This window comes from Notolepis coatsorum (genome assembly GCF_963971535.1).
Source record: "Notolepis coatsorum genome assembly, chromosome: 7".
Classification (NCBI taxonomy): Eukaryota; Metazoa; Chordata; class Actinopteri; order Aulopiformes; family Paralepididae; genus Notolepis; species Notolepis coatsorum.
Genome location: NC_140171.1, coordinates 27,763,286 through 27,777,088, shown reverse-complemented (window position 1 = coordinate 27,777,088; position 13,803 = coordinate 27,763,286). Strand labels below are relative to the sequence as shown.

General features: G+C 45.0%; 2 protein-coding genes across 2 annotated transcripts in view; both read right to left on the bottom strand.

Moving 5' to 3' along the window:
* The window catches only part of cnga1a (cyclic nucleotide gated channel subunit alpha 1a), a gene marked incomplete at both ends in the record, with an annotated part of 155,293 nt that overhangs the window by 45,889 nt on the left and 95,601 nt on the right, over positions 1 to 13,803 (bottom strand). The window lies entirely within an intron of this gene.
* LOC311232377 (uncharacterized protein) lies at positions 3,994 to 8,960 on the bottom strand. The gene is made up of 8 exons (XM_084319158.1): positions 8,803 to 8,960; positions 8,324 to 8,638; positions 7,316 to 7,606; positions 6,725 to 6,781; positions 6,184 to 6,411; positions 5,624 to 5,659; positions 5,461 to 5,490; positions 3,994 to 4,558 (listed from the first exon to the last, which is right to left on the bottom strand). The coding sequence occupies exons 1-8, from the start codon at positions 8,854 to 8,856 to the stop codon at positions 4,202 to 4,204; spliced, it is 1,368 nt and encodes a 455-aa protein (XP_084175284.1). The 5' UTR covers positions 8,857 to 8,960; the 3' UTR covers positions 3,994 to 4,201.

The following is a 13,803-nucleotide window of genomic DNA, read 5'->3' as shown; positions in this document are numbered from 1 at the left end:
TCTGACGCCTCACTGTCAAGAGTGATGATAGATGTATGTAGGGCAAATTCCCAGAAAGTTTTTTTTATTTTCTTATTTTTTTAGCATTTATATGACAATCAATTTTCTACCTCAAGTTGTTTATTGAGCAGGTTTTTGTGACTGTCTTGTCCTGTCCTGTATTTCACCATTCGTTAATTTCAATACGTCAGCGTCAATCACCTCATAAAGCTTATCCAGTTAGTACACGTTCTGTATGTTTTTTAACATTTATTTTACCCAGGGTAGGTTTGCTGAGCACAAATGCACTTTTTTCAGCAGCGCCCTGCTTCACATTCACACAGTTACATTTACACCAGGGAGCTGCTCAGTACAACCACAGTCTGACACTGTTCATATGGTATAGGTTGAGTATAGGCAACAGAGTTCAGAGTTCATACAGTATAGGTTGAGTATAGACAACAGAGTTCAGAGTTCATACAGTATAGGTTGAGTATAGGCAACAGAGTTCACAGTTCATACAGTATAGATTGAGTATAGGCAACAGAATTCAGAGTTCATACAGTATAGGTTGAGTATAGGCAACAGAGTTCAGAGTTCATACAGCATAGATTGAGTATAGGCAACAGAGTTCAGAGTTCATACAGTATAGGTTGAGTATAGGCAACAGAGTTCAGAGTTCATACAGTATAGATTGAGTATAGGCAACAGTTCAGGGTTGGAGCGGCTGTCACTGTGGTGCAACATCAGAGTTCAGCCAGTCCAGCATAGAGCAGAGTAGAAGCGACAGCAGCAACAGGAGCATGAGGGAGAGAGAGAGAGCACCGTTAACGCAACAAGCCCTCTGACAAAACACTCAAGACAGAGTGAGTCTTAGAAAAACAAGAGACATCCGCAGATGGCGGCACAGTGGTGTAGTGGTTAACACTGTCGCCTCACAGCAAGAAGGTCCTGGGTTCGATTCCCACTTGGGGACCTGGTTGCTGGGTTGCCAGGTACCCAGGTGGGGTATCTCCTGGGCATTTCTGTGTGGAGTTTGCATGTCCCCCCCTGTGCTCGCAAGGGTTTCCTCCCCAGAAAAACAGATAAACCCAATAGGAAAACATACAGAACAGATCGCTGTAGCGTCCTTGACGAAGATGGACAGGAGCACTTGGATTGGTTCCCGGGTGCGGCCCACGCCACAGCCCATGTCTGTTCCCGGCTGCCCTTGAGGGTAAGGACGATGGGATAGGTCAAGCGCGACCCAATGCATGTTTCTGTGTGTCGCCCATCTCGCATTTGTGTGTGTTCATCTGCATGACCAATAAAGACTTCTTCTTCAGATAGAAACAGATGAAAGAGGAGCTGACACTGCAACTCCACTGGAGCAGTTGTGGGTGCCTTGCAAACTCGCTTCTCTAACCTTTAGAGACTGTTTTGAATCCACAGACTGGAAGATGTTCAGGGAAGCAACAACAGAAGGGGACACTGTGAACCTAGAGGAATACACATCATCAGTCCTGCATGGGCTACATCGGAAAGTGTGTAGAGGATTTTACAACCACCAAAACCATCACAATCCCTCCCAACCAGAAACCCTGGCTGAATGCAGAAGTGTGCTGTCTCCTGACAGCGAGGGATGCTGCATTTAGAGCAGGGGATGCAGAGGCACTCAGGACTGCTCGACGTAGCCTAACGGCGGGAGTCAAGAGAGCCAAATTGGCCTACAGTATGCTAAAGAAAATAGATGGCCACTTCTCATCCAATGCCCCCCGGAGCATGTGGAAGGGCATTAAATGCTTTACGGACTACAGCAGGAAAGATGCACATTGCCCTCCGGACCCATCACTACCTGATGCTCTTAACATCTTCTACGCCCACTTCGAGGCCTCCAACACCACCACCACCTTCAGGCTCATGCCCTCGCCTGACGACTCCCCTCTCAGTGTGACAGTTAACCCTTTCACTGCGACACAACAGCATGTTAACCCTTTCACTGCCACACGACAGAAGGTTAACCCTTTACTATCACACTACCGATGGTTACCCGTCGGTAGTGTGATAGTAAAGGGTTAACCTTCTGTCGTGTGGCAGTGAAAGGGTTAAGGTCGACACTGCAGAAAATAAACCCCCGCAAAGCTGCAGGCCCTGATGGGGTTCCAGGTAGGGTCCTGATGGGGTCCCAGGTAGGGTCCTGATGGGGTCCCAGGTAGGGTCCTCATGGGGTCCCAGGTAGGGTCCTGAAGGACTGTGCTCACCAGCTCTCAGTGGTCATGACTGACATTCAACACCTCACTGTCCCAGGCCATCGTTCCAACATGCCTCAAGACCTCTACCATCGTCCCGGTACCAAAGGCCTCCACACTCAGTGTCCTGTCTCAATGACTATCGACCAATCACTCTCACCCCAATTGTGATGAAATGTTTTGAGAGGCTGGTTATGAGGAGCATAAATAAGGCCATTGACATAACAGCTGACCCCCACCAGTATGCCTACAGGCCAAACCGCTCCACAGCTGACGCTATCAACGCTGTGACACATCAGTCCCTCACACACCTGGAGAACAGGGACTCCTATGTGAGGGTGCTGTTTTTGGACTTCAGTTCCGCCTTCAATACCATCATCCCACAGACACTGGTGAACAAACTGTCAGCCCTCGGATTACCTCCATCACTCTGCAACTGGATTTTGGACTTCCTGACAAACAGATCCCAATCTGTATGGATCAACAACACCGTATCCTTCACCATCATCCTCAACACTGGCTCCCCCCAGGGCTGTGTCCTTAGCCCACTACTTTACACCCTGCTCACACATGACTACAGAGCCCACTATGACAGCAATCTCATAGTGAAGTTCGCAGATGACACTGCAGTGGTGGGGCTCATCACAAAAGGGGACGAGTTGGAATACAGGAAGGAGGTAGATGGACTGGGACTGTGGTGCAAGGAGAACAATCTCATCCTAAATGTAAAAGAAACCAAAGAGATGATTGTAGACTTCCACAAGACCAGCACGCCCCCCCCCCCCCCCCTCTCTCTCTACATCGATGGCACAGCTGTAGAGGTGAGTGGGACCACTAGAGGATACAGAGCGTAGGGTGTGTAGTTAGAGACCATTGACCACTGCCGGGAGGAGCTGGAATTGACAGACGATAGCTCTAACCTTCTGAGCCACTGTCACCCCCCCCCCCCCCCCCCCCCACACACACACACACACGCACGCACGCACGCACGCACGCACGCACGCACGCACGCACGCACGCACGCACGCACGCACGCACGCACGCACGCACGCACGCACACACACACACACACACACACAGACAGACAGACAGACAGACAGACAGACAGACAGACAGACAGACAGACAGACAGACAGACAGACAGACAGACAGACAGACAGACAGACAGACAGACAGACAGACAGACAGACAGACAGACAGACAGACAGACAGACAGACAGACAGACAGACAGACAGACAGACAGACAGACAGACAGACAGACAGACAGACAGACAGACGCGCATGTACGCACAGTCTCTTTCTCCCTCAAATAGTATAGTGCAGCGTAGCACCTTTTCATTGCGTTTCAACCTGTCCTATACTATAATGCCTGTTTATGTGTGTTTTCAGCTGCCATCCCCTTCCTTGTGGCCTGCTGTTAGCTGTTTGCCGTGACACAGCGTGAAAGTAACAGTGATTGTTAATGTCTCAATTACATACCGGTCCCCCGCTTGAGTTCACCTTTACTGTAATCAAGCAGAAAATTGTGGCCTTTTTTTTATGACTGTCTACTTATCTCAGCTGTAATTGAGGTTTTGCAGAGGAAATAAAGACTGGCTGAATGGTACAGGACCTCCTGTATGTACTGTATGTAATATTTAAGAAAATCTTTAAAAAAATAAAATATGTTTTACTTTTAAATCACTTATAACAGGTTTGAATTGATGCTCTTTTCATTTGTTTGTCAGGAATTACATGATCAAATAATCATGTAATATAAAGAAAAAAAATGTGTCCACACATTGGTTCTTATTTATTTTTTATTACATATTTCATTTAAATATTTTTAAACACATGTTGGTAACACAATAATACACTTGTTTACACTCAGAAGAATACAACAACAAAACAAAAAAAAACTTGAGAGTAAACACAAAATACCCATGCAACACCTCATTGATGAATCATTTCTCTTGTGCTTTTGATCAGTGCACGTAATCGGTCGGATCCCTCTTCAGGGAGTTACTACAGGAAACCCCGTAGTAGTTGTAGTAGTAGTGACAGCCATCAGATTGTTGACAAGGGGAGCGGGAGGTTTAGTGTCTACCGTACCGGGCTCGTTTCTTTGGTGGCTGGGCTGGACCGGCGCCACCACAGGTGCCGGGATGGGGGCTGTGTCTTGCCTTGGGTGCTCCAGGCCTGCAGGGGTATTTTTAGCACCTGGGAGTGCTCCAGGAACTGGCACCCTCTCTGTCTGGGGGACACTGCCCTGGGAGATGCCCATGAGGCTACCAGATGCTGGCATCGCTGCTTCCGCAGGCATGTTTGCCTGTATACTTGGCAAAAGCATCTGAGCTATTCTGGATGCCATCTGCAATAGAGAGAAGAAGAGTGGGGAGGGAGGGAGGGAGGGAGGGAGGAGGGGACAGGGAGGGAGGGGTGGATGGATATATTCAGCTATAGAGACAGAGCCTACACACAGAGCCCACACAGAGCCCTCACAGAGGGGTAAACATTCCATCGCTCTCCATTTACTTTGTATTGTGTGACAGAGCCTCCTTGTCATTTGGGTCAGCTAGCAAACGTCAGAAAAATACCTCAAATATACTGTATGGTGGGATGCACTAGCAACAGGGTAAATTAGAACTAAGCCTTCATAAGCTTCTGAATCGAAAAACTAAGCATTTAAGAAGAGAAAAGTGGATACAGGCTATATAAGACGTGAGGCGTCAGCAGCATGGATGGGGAAAGATGTGAAGTAAGTCATGGTACGCATTAAAAGATACATCAGAAAGCTATAGCCTACAGTATTGTGTTTGCAAGTTTCGTAGTTGACTAGCTTGCTAATACATAGCTTTCTAACAGCTAACTTGCCCCATCGTCATTTTAGTTCTAAACTATTTATGCCATACACGCTACTTTTCCTCCCTCCTGTGGTGTTTCTAACCTGGAGATATTGACAGTATATTGTTTGTCAACACATACCTTGCTCTCTGGTAGACACATGGTGCTACAATAATCCTTTGATATGATGATACTTCATGTTTTTAACTAGCTAGACATTTAGTTAGGTTTCCCTCTTGGTTGCATATTACTACGCCCATCATTTCCCCACCAGAGGGCATGGTTCTTCAGAGTATGACCTGTTGCACTCTCTCTCTATTCCAAAGGTACCTCTGTATCAGTTCATTGAGTTCACCGGGTTCACTGTGGTTCATTAGGTTCATTGTTTCAACATTGTAACAGGGCACATAAAGGTTCTGTCGGTGTTACCTGAAGTTCTTCAGAGCTGAAGCCGCCAAGCTGAGGACAGAATGGCAAAACAGGTATTATTAAACCTCAGGGCAAAACTGGTGAGTGTACTGTAGTTAAATGCTGATTTGTCAATATGCAGCTGGAACAATTTCAAAAGAATAAATTGTTACTTGGCATTTACCATTGGTGGCTGAAACATGTATACGATATTAGGGGTCTGTGGAGGAAAATCATACAGGATGAGTGTCATTCAACTCAGTTCAGTTCAGTTCAGTTCAGTTCAGTTATTTTTTATTTCGGGCTTTGGACACATAACAACGGTCATTCCATAAATCACCAACGTTTTACCAGACTAGTGTCATTCAACTCAGCAAATTACACTGGAGCCCTAATAGATTAGATTAGATTAGATTAGATTAGATTAAAATGTATTGTCATCATACAGCACAAGTAGAGTACAACGAAAATAAGTTTGGCATCCAACCAGAATGCAAATGTAACAGTAAAGTGCAATAGTAATAGTACTGGGTGTAGTGATAATCAGATGTAAGATTTGTAATGTTAATACAGTGACACAGGTATAAAGTAAGTAAGGGATATGTACATAATAGATATAGAATGTGGACAGGTATGACAGCCGGTGGATATATATATACGGTAATAATAAATATATATATATGTTTACGGTATATACAGTAATGTGTAATAGTGTGCAGTGTATAATCGCTGTGTATAAGACACCTTGGGTTCAGGTGCTGCTGGTACGGGTGCCACGGCTGGTTCTACTGGTGCCACTGGAGCAGCTGGTGGGGGAACGACTGGGAACTGTGGGGGCGGCGCCTGGTAGATCATTGGGAATCCATACGGAACCTGGTTGAACTGGGGAGCGAAGGACTGGGGAGCGAAGGGCTGTGGAGCGAAGGACTGGGGAGCGAAGGACTGGGGAGCGAAGGGCTGTGGAGCGAAGGGCTGGGGAGAGAACGGCATTGGAAATTGTTGAATCGAATCAAATGGATTACCTGTCATGTTCTCGAGTCACCTCCTTTCTCTGAGCATGAGCCAAATCCAGCGCAAAGGGATCCAATTGGGCAAATGCACGTCTGGGCAAAACATTTCAGGTTAATTAAGTTCAGTTCAGTTCGGCATAGAAATTGTGCCCGTTTTATCCTCTTCCGTGAGACTGTAGTAGCAGCGTTACACTGTGTCTGTCTGCACCGCATGTACCTCTGCCTCAGGTCACACGTACAACATGGTTAATATCAACACAGCAGGAATATCTCACCATCTGACTTCCTTGTGGAGATGGGAACGCAGGGAAGTATCCATATTGAGGGAACATCTGGGAAGACACAACGACAAAACAAAGAGTCATTCAGTAGTTCCATTGTTATGATGTGGTAATGCTTTATCTATATGTCTGTCTGTCTGTCTGTCTGTCTGTCTGTCTGTCTGTCTGTCTGTCTGTCTGTCTGTCTGTCTGTCTGTCTGTCTGTCTGTCTGTCTGTCTGTCTGTCTGTCTGTCTGTCTCTCGCTCGCTCTATATATATATATATATATATATATATATATATATATATATCCAACTAAAGGTACTTAGTACAGCCCCCACCACTCCTGACTAGCATACAAGAGGCTTGAGTCCCCTCGTCTCCCTCAGCTGGCCACATGGAGCAGACTCCTCCCAACAAAGTGTATATTACTTGCATTTGATTCAAATCACATGTCTTAAATCAATACATCTAGATACATCTAGATCTGTCATTGCATATCACTGATTGATCCATCCATCCGTCTGTCTGTGTATCTACAGTATATATAAATATACATATACTGGATGAAACTCTGATTAATGAACATACATACGACGTCTTACCATTGGCTGTTGGGGCTGTGATGGCATGTTATGAACAGGACCCTGGATGCTTGGCTGGTAGGGATTAAACATGGGGATGCCCTGTGGGGCCCAGGTCTGCTGTTGCGTGGGAAGCAGAAACTGGCCCCCTAGGGCCCCTGCCCCTTGCTGCTGAGGGATTCCAGGCTGGGGCTGCTGGGCATTAGGCTGGACCTGGACCAGTACTTGAGTCCCAGGCGTGATGTCGAGAGCTGGATCTCTTTGGACTGGTAGGTCCCCTCTCTGCTGCATAGTGGCCGTATCTGGAGTGAACTGGCAGAAATAGTCCAATGTACATGTTATTAAAGCAGACATACAGGTACAGTATGACTTGCTGAACTGTTAGCAAATCATAATAGACATTAAGACATTTTAAAATGTTTAAAAAAAAGTTTGATTTAAAATACATATTTCATCAAAGGCAGTATCCATATCTATATATCTACCATCTATACACATAGTATATATATATATATTATACATACATTAACAAATTAAATATATGACACCAGTTTTACAGTACCTCCTCGCTAGAGTCACTGCTGAATCTAATGATTAGATTCTAATCCATCTAATCCATCTAATCCGTCTGTCTGTCTGTCTGTCTGTCTGTCTGTCTGTCTGTCTGTCTGTCTGTCTGTCTGTCTGTCTGTCTGTCTGTCTGTCTGTCTGTCTGTCTGTCTGTCTGTCTGTCTGTCTGTCTGTCTGTCTGTCTGTCTGTCTGTCTGTCTGTCTGTCTGTCTGTCTGTCTGTCTGTCTGTCTGTCTGTCTGTCTGTCTGTCTGTCTGTCTGTCTGTCTGTCTGTCTGTCTGTCTGTCTGTCTGTCTGTCTGTCTGTCTGTCTGTCTGTCTGTCTGTCTGTCTGTCTGTCTGTCTGTCTGTCATCGGTCTGTTATTCCATCTGTCTGGCCATCTGTTTGTGTATCTATACAGTAGATATATTATACTGGATGAAGCTCTGATTAATGAACACACACGTAAGACATCTTACCAGTGGGTGTTGTGGTTGTGCTGGCTGGTTATGAACAGGTGTATATCCCTGGACACTTGGCTGATAGGGCATATACATGGGGAGCCCCTGCGGGGCCCATGTTTGATGTTGCATGGGGAACATGTACTGGGGTCCCCCTTGGGCCCCGACCCCTTGCTGCTGAGGGATGCCAGGCTGGGGCTGCTGGACATTAGGCTGGACCTGGACCACTATTTGTGTCCCAGCAGTGCGATCGAGAACCAAATCTCTCTGGACTGGTTGGTCCCCTATCTGTGTCTGACTCTGCTGCTGTATAGTGGCCATACCTGGAGTTACCTGGGAGAAATAGTCCGATATATACATGTTATTAAAGCAGAAATACGGTACAGTATGAATTGCTCACTTTCTCACCTTACTGTTAGCAAATCATAATAGGAAAAAATATAAAATATATAAAATATTGGATCATAAAAGGAAAAGAAAGAAATATGGCTACTCACTGGTACTGCAGATGCCGTCATAGCAAGACACGTCAGTATGATCGTCACAAACATCCCTGAAGCCTTCGGGAACACAACACTTTTTAAATGAAGATCGACGGCAGATGTTGGAAGAATGTCCACTTTTAGAAACGCTTTGATGGAATGATCTCAGGTGTGCAGGGGAACAGCAACTTATGCGCTGTCGGTGAACCTAGACAGCCAATCACACGACAGGACAACAGGTAAAATTAGACTCATTACCTTTTGCAAATGAAGCAGTGGATTTGGAAGCCACAGACATACGGCTGATTGCCCTAAACTGCCTGTTCTGCACTATGTCATGTCTAGAAAAGACATACATACATACATACGAAACAGGGAGACAATAGATAAAAGTCGTTGTGGGTGGTTGATGTGTCAGTGTCTCAACACTGTAATCATGGTTGACCCAAAATGACTAAAGAGCTTGTCCTACACAGCACAACTGGAGTCATTTGCTCTCTGATTAATGCAGTGTGGTTCTCAAAGTGGGGTCCGCAGATCCCCCAGTGGTCCGGGGGGGGGGGGGGGGGGGGGGGGGTTCCAGGGGGTCCCCAGCTGAAATGGGGAATATTCATTCATTCACTCATTTCACTAATATGCTCATTAATTTCACTATAGTCTTCACTATAAGTTAGTACAGTGAGAGAGTGTATAATAATGACTATTCTTATATTGATTATATTGTTTACACTGCCTATTTTTCCTTTCTGCTGTACTATAATTTTATTGCCTGTATTTATGTCTTCTACTATTACCATGCCCACACCTGTACCCCCCCCCCCATGCTGCTACGATGCCTGAATTTCCCCAAGGGGATCAATAAAGGAATATCTTATCTTATCTCATCTTATTCTGCCCTCTGTTGTGAGACGGGGGTCCCTGGGACATCTTGTGGGGGTCCTTGGCTAATTACGGATAAATCTGGGGGTCCTTCACGTGAAAACATTTGAGAACCACGGGACTAATGAGCTACAAGAAATCATCGAATACAAAACCACTGATAGATTTACCGTGATTATATATTTTCAAACATTACGAAACAAAACTATCTTCATGGAGCGTTTACCATTGGACAGAACGGTAAAATAAAGTGACTGCAATCAGGAAGACAACGTGCGGAATCCTCCTCTCAGTAGCCTTCAAAACACGTGAGATGCAGGAGTCTTTTCAGTAAAACAACAACAGAATAGACAGCGGGAAGATCAAAAGGCTAATGGGATTTAGTCCTGAGGGCATTTTAACTTAGTGTGCCACAAGAATCAGGCAAAAACAATCACATCTTTATTATGTGCACACTACCACCTGGTTATTTGTTTTTAATGTACCTTAAAAATAACTGTGCGTGGGTGGGTGTGTGTATGTATGTGCGTCTGTGCGTGTGTGCAAGCGAGCGTGCGTGTGTCTACTGAGGTGTCAACACTTGAACAAGATCATGCTTATACAGTAGTCTATGTGGTTCACTAAGGGCTGAGCTTAAGAGCCAGACACACAAGGCCTATTCACTGAGTGGTGCTATTGCAGGGCAGGGTCGAGTCTACCTCGTAACGCCATGACTTTAAACAACATGCAGCCGGCTTTCATGTGTTTTCCAGCTTGACTGTGCAGGTATTACACATCAACACACGTTAGGGGCCAGAATCTTACACACAGTGTGATGCTTGCAGTCGACCACTAGGGGGAAGGGTGGTAGTGTTTGGCCGACTGTGTGTGTATGTGTGTGTGTGTGTGTGTGTGTGTGTGTGTGTGTGTGTGTGTGTGTGTGTGTGTGTGTGTGTGTGTGTGTGTGTGTGTGTGTGTGTGTGTGTGTGTGTGTGTGTGTGTGTGTGTGTGTGTGTGTGTTTCAAGTTCAAGTTCAAGTTTTGTTTTATTTGTCACATATAAAGTACATTACATTACTGTACATTACAGTGAAATGCTTGGTTCTGTATGAGCCCCTGATAATGTAAACAAGTAAAATAAGAATAAGGTCCCTACAATATACAACTAAAGTACAACCTAAAGTACACTGAAGTAAAAAAAAAAATGCAGACAATGAGATACAAAAATGCAAACTTAAAAGAAGATGCTAAATGCAAAAATGAGGTACATGTATGGATGTACAGGCAGGGCAAATATATTTGTAATAAATATATAAAATATGGTGTAGTGGTTAAAGTGTTTAAAGTGTCTAAAGTGAGTGTTAAGGGTGAGTGTTTGTTTAAAGTGAGTGTGTGCATGTGGATGTGTGTGCATTGCAATGAGTGTAGATGAATGGGTTGATGTTGCATAGAGTCATTGAGCATCCTGATGGCCTGGGCATAGAAGCTCCATAGTAGCGTGCGTGCGTACGTGCGTGCGTGCGTGCGTGCGTGCGTGCGTGCGTGCGTGCGTGCGTGCGTGCGTGTGTGCGTGTGTGTGTGCGTGCGGATTCAGTCAGTGTCTATGATACCCAACTCAACAATTTTTATATTTTCCCATACTGGATGTATATTGTTTGTTAGTATATTAAATGTCTATATACAAGTATATTTCTACCAATAATGTACTTTTCTGAGAGTATACTTAATCGTAATGTATTTTTCGTACTTCTTACGTGCTTTCGTGTACTAATTCAAAGCAAATGTGTCACAGGTTGAAAGGACAGGGCTCCCCCTACTAACCCCCTTCCTCATAATTGACATCATTTTCATTTTAACATGCACCCTTTTGGGGCACCTCCCCCAGCTCTCTGCTAGTTTTCCATAGGTGCATGATGAGATCATGGAGACACACCAGGTGCTTTATAATGGGAGCCCACAGTGACATGGCAGACCCTTCCTGGCAGAAGACTCCGAACATGAATATGCATAATGGATTGGATTTATATAGCATACTCCTTTCTGCGACATTGGTTTCAGTTGCATCCTCCAACTTCGTCCTCCACCATCCACCGCTTCCTCCACTGCGGGCGCAGAGGCTACTCATCTGGGGCTCCTCAACACACCGCCTACCCTCGGTTAAGAGCCCTCTTGTTACCTCGCTGTGTGTGGTTGGATGTTAAACTGGAACCAGCAAGCCACTGACAGAGGTTTCCTCTCCATTAGGTGTTGATCCGACGCAACTGGCCAGACGTGGACGGAACCGATGGAGAAGGTCACTTTTGCTGCACTGGGATTTTTGCATGTATGCATCACACTGTTGCCTCCGCCGGAATATTTAGTTGGAGCAGCGATCCAGTGTTGGTCAGGCTTTATATCCCAGTGTTGGTCAGGCTCTATATCCCAGGCAAGCGGCACACAGACACTCCCCCCCCCCCCCTTTTTTGCTTTGTGTTTCCCTTCCCCATCCCTAGCTGTCTCCCCGCATTCGTCTCTTTCCTTACCCTATTTTTGAGTTCCTATAGTGTCCCTTGTTGCCCCCCTTGTCTGCTTGCTAGACACACGGTGGTCCACTAGGGAGGCGGGGACACCTTTCGTGGGTCGTAGCAGCAGTAACGTGCCGTGCAGCCCTCTTAATAACAGTCACTGGACAGAGTGTTTGTTGCATGGCATTGTGTAATTACAGGCATTTAATCTAATGCATGTTTAGCCCTGTGACCATGCAGAGACCTTTAGAGGGGCAGGTGCTCAAATTTAAAAAAGGGAACATGTATAAAAATGTTAGAACACCAACTACAGCATAACATAACCAGCCAAACTATAGCATTAGCAACCAATATTCAGATAATGTAACACGGAATCTTACAACAAACGGCATCATACTGTAGCGACCCTGGGATTTGGGTTATTGGTCAGCCGAACTGTCACTCTGCACTCTACCATCCTGGGGATGGCAGGCGGCGCTGTTGGTCGCGCGAGCCCGGGGTTGGTAGAGGGGAGGGGGCAGGGGCTGACCTGAAAAAGGTATAAGAGGGTGTGGCACCTAGGGTGTGCTCTCTTGAGGCATGGGAAGTTGTAGGGATGAGTCACTACCGAAGCTATACCTGATGTTTGAATAAAGACCTAAAGTGAGAAATAACAACTGCCTCGAGAGTCGTCAATAACGAACAACAACAATCAGGGTTCGTTACAATACTATATGATTACACCTTAGAATAGTTTGGGATTTATCAAAATGTAGAGGAGAACGGGGATAGTTGTCACACTTTTTACTCTAGTGTGAATTGCTCATCATCAAAACATCTTTCAATAGTCATTCCTACATTAAATTGAAGCTTAAGATGTTGGCTTGAAATGTGTATCCCTCTCATCTTCCAATGTATTGTAACAAAGAGTTAATCATCTATCAAATACACTCTGACACATTGTGCCAACCAACCCCATCATGGGGATGGTTGTCACACACTATGGGGTTGGTTGTCACCATGTGTTTTAATGGGAAAAATCGCAAAAAGAAGACAATAAGGCAGAACTCAATTTGAAAGTTTAATTGCATTGACAAGTTGACAAATACATAACTTAATGCATCTTAACATGAACATGAACAGAAAACACATCGTTAGGCCATCCTATATAACAAAATAACAATAATAGCCTACACAACATGTGACAACCAACCCCAAATAAAATGTGATGACCAACCCCAACTGGAATGTCTTGATAGCATCAAGGCTAACAGCCATCTAACAACTAGTTAGCTAGCTAACAACAATCTAAACTATAGCTATCCCTTCACACTTTTTAAGGGTAATAATTGTTTCATTATAAACCAATTGTGTAAAAGCCTAGAAGAAAAATACTGAGGAGCGGAATATTTACAAATGGACATGAAAAACAAAAAAGTCCTCTCACCTCAAATTCAGCTGTTTCACTCCTAAGATGACAATGTAGGTGAACTCTGACCCCAATTCTGGACATTTAAATACCAAAGTATGGGAGACAGGACCCTCTGGTTGTGAAATATAATGAATGTGACAACCTACCCGTGTGACAATGTCCCCCGTTCTCCCCTATTATAATTATTATTATTTGAAGATTCCTCAATTGCAGACTACTCTCAGGCTGCTAGAGGACATACTGT

Coding starts and splice junctions, on each gene's coding strand:
- LOC311232377 (XM_084319158.1), bottom strand. CDS start 8,856: ATGTTTGTGACGATCATACTGACGTGTCTTGCTATGACGGCATCTGCA. Junction 7,607..8,323: donor CACAACCACAACACCCACTG/GTAAGATGTCTT, acceptor TATTTCTGCCAG/TTCACTCCAGATACGGCCAC. Junction 6,782..7,315: donor CACAGCCCCAACAGCCAATG/GTAAGACGTCGT, acceptor GTGTCTTCCCAG/ATGTTCCCTCAATATGGATA.